The sequence below is a fragment of the Mus caroli genome, chromosome 4 (genome assembly GCF_900094665.2).
Source record: "Mus caroli chromosome 4, CAROLI_EIJ_v1.1, whole genome shotgun sequence".
Taxonomy (NCBI): domain Eukaryota; kingdom Metazoa; phylum Chordata; class Mammalia; order Rodentia; family Muridae; genus Mus; species Mus caroli.
The window spans coordinates 121,780,994-121,785,829 of NC_034573.1; the positions used below are offsets into that span (position 1 = coordinate 121,780,994).

Sequence of the window (4,836 nt, forward strand, 5' to 3'; positions counted from 1 at the left end):
AGGCCAGCCTGGTCTACAGAGTGAGTTCCAGGACATCCAGGGCTATACAGAGAAACCCTGTCTGAAAAAATCAAAAAAAAAAGAAAAGAAAAGAAAGAAAGAAAGAAAAGAAAAATGCCACCATCTGACAATGGCCCCTGTTTGATGCTCATTGTGTAATAGTCACTGTGATGGCCACTGTATGATGTTTACCACGTGATGGTCACTGTGTGATGGGCATTGTGTGATGGACACAGTGTTATGGCCCCTGTGTGGCTCTAATGTCCAGGTTTGCAGCTGCTGATATCAGATACTGAGGCCTTGAGATTTACCTAACCCTAGCCTCCTCTCTGTGCATCTCAAGCCTAGCACAGGCCGAGTGGTTAAGGTTTGGGGGCTCAGAAAGACCAGGTCTAAGATGGGCATGGTGGTGTGTGTCTGTAACCCTATTATTTGAACAGTAGATGAGACAGGAAGAGGGGACGTTAACATTCATCCTCAACAATATGGCAAGTTGGGACCAGCCTTGGCTACAGGAGACCCTGTCACAGAACAAAAGCTGAGCTTGCAACGCCTTTGCGGTAAGAGGCACTTGCTGCCTCTGAGCCCATGTTCTAGTCTATGAATGAGAACAGAAGAGCCCACTGTGGGACTCAAGTGCAGGTTGGAGAATCCCTAGACTCCAGAAGAAGCTCAGAAGAGACTCTGTGTCCTTGGCGACTCTTCCCACTCACTCTGCTGTTTCTGTGACTCACATGCTTCCCAGGGAATGATCCTAAGACCTGGGAAATGGCAGATTCTGGGCAAGACCAGCAGGTCCTGGCCTCAGCTCACTCTCCACTCCTCCCGTTTTTGCTTCATCCAAAGTCATTGGGCCAGTTTCTGCCTTCCTGTTAGGTCTAGCTGGCTTGAGTTTCAGAGAGAGGTTAAGGAAGCTGGAGGCAGGGGTTTTGGTTACCTGTCCTGGGCTCCTCCCATCGCCCGGCACTAGCCTCTGATTCCTCAACACTCGCTCTCTGCCTGTCTGCTCCACCCCTTCTTCACCAGACCCATCCTCTTGACCATCATTCTTCACGGATCCTGACATTCAAAGCGCCTTGACTTCCCAGCATGGCTGGCCCGAGCTTGGGGCCACGAAGCTGTCCAGACTCCAATTTCACATCCAGACTAGCAGCCAGAGCCCCAGCACACGGTCTGTCCCGACCACCCTGGCCTGTCTCCAAGGCTTCCCCTTAGGGTCTCATTCCTTTCCCCCTGATCGCCCTGTCCCTATGCTCTGTGGCACTCCTCTTACATCTCTCTGCAACTTTTCGAGATTTCTGAACAGCAGAGACTAAGTTGGTAGTCTCAGACTGGCTCCCGGCACTACTGAAGCTCAGAACACAGCGGTGGCCTCTGCTTCCGGCAATCCCGACAACCCTTCTGCTTCTGATGATCCCGACCACTCCAGGGAAAAGGACACCACTTTTATGGTTTTCGTGTCTTTATCCTGTAGCCTCTCTGCCTTCATGACCACCAAGGCCTCAGGTGAAACCCTCTGCTCCCTTCTAGACCTCTACAGTCCTAGCCGTTCTAGCTGCCTGAGATGCCCCGCCCCGCCAGCCTCTCCATACAGCCAACTGCAGCATCTCAGACACCTCACAGTCCAGGTATCACCTCCTCTGGCTAAATCAAATCCCTGCTCTGAATTCCACAGCCCTAGGAAGTTGCATTTGATCCTAGCGTCACAACTAACCTTGGGTCCCTAGAGCATGGCTGTTAGGGGCCAGAGGCCACGGGAGGCTTGTGCTCAGAGTCTGGGCACTAAGGGCTCTCATGCCCAGTGTGGTGGAACATGCCTTTAATTTCAGTAGGGGGCAAGACAGGTGGATCTCTATCAGGTGACTTCAAGGCCAGCCTGGTTCTACATCATGAACACAGTCAAGGCTGTGCCAAAAAAAAAAAAAGAAAGAAAAAAAGAGAGAAAGAAACCTGAGGCTGGACAGGTGTGTCGATGATTAACAGCAATTATTATTGTTATATTTGTTGACAGACAAAACGTGTGCCCTTGCAGGGCCAGAGACAGGGCCCACTGTGGAAACTACAGACAACAGGGCCCCAGCTACCCACGCTGCACACCTGCAGCTGCTGCAGCTGTGCTGGTTAATCCAGACCCCCACCACACACCAAAGACCTAGGATGCTTCCCAGTGCCTGCTATTAGGACATTACCTGCATGCCTCCATTTAATCTTCCCAACAGCCTATTGTGGGGTTTTTGGGGGAGGTGGGTAATGGGGCTTGGGGAAGGTTGGTTTCTCTGTGTAGCCTTGGCTGTCCTGGAACTCACTCTAAAGACCAGGCTGGTCTTGAACTACTCATAGAGATCTGCTTGCCTTTGCCTCCCGAGTGCTGGGATTAAAGGCATGCACCACCACTGCCTGGCCCCAACAGACTATTCTAATCACCGTATATTTTCAAATGAGATAAATGAGGCTTGGGGAAGGTGAGCTGTTTGGCCAAAGCCACATTGTTAGGACATGTTGAAGTTGGGATAGAAACAGGGTACCACCTGGCCCACAGCCATGACCTTTACCTCTGCACTCCGTCATCTTTATGGAATGTCTTCTGGATGAGAGTCCGGGATCTGAACCCCTAATCTGAGCAAGAGAGGGGACAGAGGCAAGAGACACATGCTGTCTAAACAAGACAGGGTCTTAGTGCTCCCCAATCTCAAAACTCATCTCAGCAGCCCCTGGCGCCTTGGCAGCAAACAGAGAGGAAAGCAAAACCTCTCATTTGCTTATTGCATATTGTGGAGCCTGCTATGAGCCCTTACCTCGGTCTGGGGTCTGCAGGGGGTGCTTCATTTACATCAGGGCGCCCACAGGTACAGATGAGTTGGAGACATTTTGCTTTGTTAATTTAGGCAGTTCTCAGCCTTGCCTATCTGGAGGCAAGTACCCTGCCATTTAGCTATACCCCAAGCCCATTATCCTAGACTGGCCTCAAATTCTCTATGTAACCAAAGCATGATTTTGAACTTCTGAGCCTTCTGCTTCAACACCCCCCGGGACTGGGATTACAGCCGTGGGACCACCATGTCCAGTGTGTAGTGTGCTGGGGACTGAACACTACAAACTAATGTAAGGATTCACACATGCTGCAGAAGCTATCAATTAAGCGACAGTCTGTGGCCCCTAAAGCCCTTACTAATAATCTCACACCATCTATCTATCCATCTATCTATCTATTTCTCCCTCCCTCTCTCTCTTCTCTAGCTGGCCTTAAGTTCATTCTGTAGCCCAGGCCTCAAGGAGGATAAATCTGCCCTGAATCATATCCCGAGTTCCTGACCACAGGGCCACTGAGGAAGGGAAGAGAGAACCCCATGGTCAGTTCACAGGAACTATGGGGCTCTCCATCAGAGAACACGCAGCACAAAGACTGGTGTTCAAAGTCATCCCGGGTGCCTCCATCACCCATGACCTAGATGTTTGACAAGAAACAATGCAAATACATCTCAATCTCATACAGAATTACAAACTGATGGCTTGGGACAAGCACACACACAGCAACCACAGAAGACCAACGACGAAATGTGACTTGGGGCGTGTCCCCACAGCCCGGAGCAGACAGCCTTGTCCCTGCTGTATGCTCCAAAGACCTAAGGTATTGTGTAGAGCACCTCAGCTCACCCTTGCAAGGTTTCAGAGGACCGAACACACACGCTACCGTCAAACTGCCCAATCACAAACTGCGTGCGCGGCAGACACACAAAGTGTTGCCAAACTGTCCCACCTCCATGATGCAGAAGCAAAGAGATGTCAAGGATGATTAAATGTTATGTAGTTAGGTTAGTGCAAGCACACACACACACACACACACACACACACACACGCCTTGTCCTCATAATCTCAGAGGACCTGGCCTCTGTGCAGGGCATTCAGGAACCCGGGGAGTCAGGGTTGGGTATCCTGGTCTACAAAGAGTAGTGTCCACTCTGACCCTGGGACCAAACCCCGCGACGCCCTCGGCTGACTCACCGGACGATGCCAAACATGACGAGCACGTTGCCCAGAAGCCCCACGGCGCACACAGCCGAGTAGAGCGCGGTGATGGCGATGGCTAGGGCGAGGGACGAGGCACTACGGGCTCCCGGCGACCCCGACGCATTGGCGCCCGCGCTGGGGAAGGCGCTGGGAAAGGCGTCCGAGAGGTTGACGAGGGGCGAGAACTGCAGCTCCGCACGGGCAGAGGGCACCAGCTCCATGGCGCCGCCGTGTCCGTCTCCACCGTGCGCCCTGGGCGCAGGGACCCAGCGAGTGGCGCGCGGAAAACGGAGGCCACGGCCCCGACGCCGCAGGCTGCAGCGCTCGCTCCCGCCTCCTCCGCCTGGTCGACCGCCCGCAGTGCTCGCCCAAGCCCGGGGAGCCCCGAGCCGCCGCGCGCACCACGTGGTCCGGAGGCGGCCGCCAGTCTGCGCCGGCGATCGGGGGCGGGCGCTGCACCACCCGGCTCTGAGCTGGGCCGGAGAGGCCTCGCGCGCGCTCCCTGCCTGAGCTCCGCTGACTCCAGGTGCCCCGAGCCCGGCCCGGCCTCCCGCCCCACCCCCGTGCCACTTCGGAGTCAGAAGAACCTGGATGCGAATCCCGCCTCCCGCCTCTTCACGGACGATGGGAGTAACCTTGAGCGAGCCGCTTAAGCACTCTCAAGTTCATTCTCTGTGTCTGCACGATGAAGAAAATCTCCTGCCGCCTTCAGAGGGTTTGGGGGAGATGAAGACAACGGAGTAAAGAACTCAGATTTCCATCACCACCACCAACTCCCCCCTCCCCCGCCCCCGTGACTCCGAACTGTGTGCGCTCCGCTCCCTGCCG

The 4,836-nt window shown here is 54.2% G+C and overlaps 1 protein-coding gene across 1 annotated transcript in view; it reads right to left on the bottom strand.

Annotated features, from left to right (window-relative positions):
- The window catches only part of Oprd1 (opioid receptor delta 1), a 33,265-nt gene extending 28,936 nt beyond the window's left edge, over nucleotides 1–4,329 (bottom strand). The window contains exon 1 of the mRNA XM_021160247.2: nucleotides 4,003–4,329. Within this exon, the coding sequence (XP_021015906.1) occupies nucleotides 4,003–4,229 (227 nt within the window). The 5' untranslated portion in view covers nucleotides 4,230–4,329. The remainder of the gene's footprint in view (nucleotides 1–4,002) is intronic.
- Nucleotides 4,330–4,836: the final 507 nt, after the last annotated feature.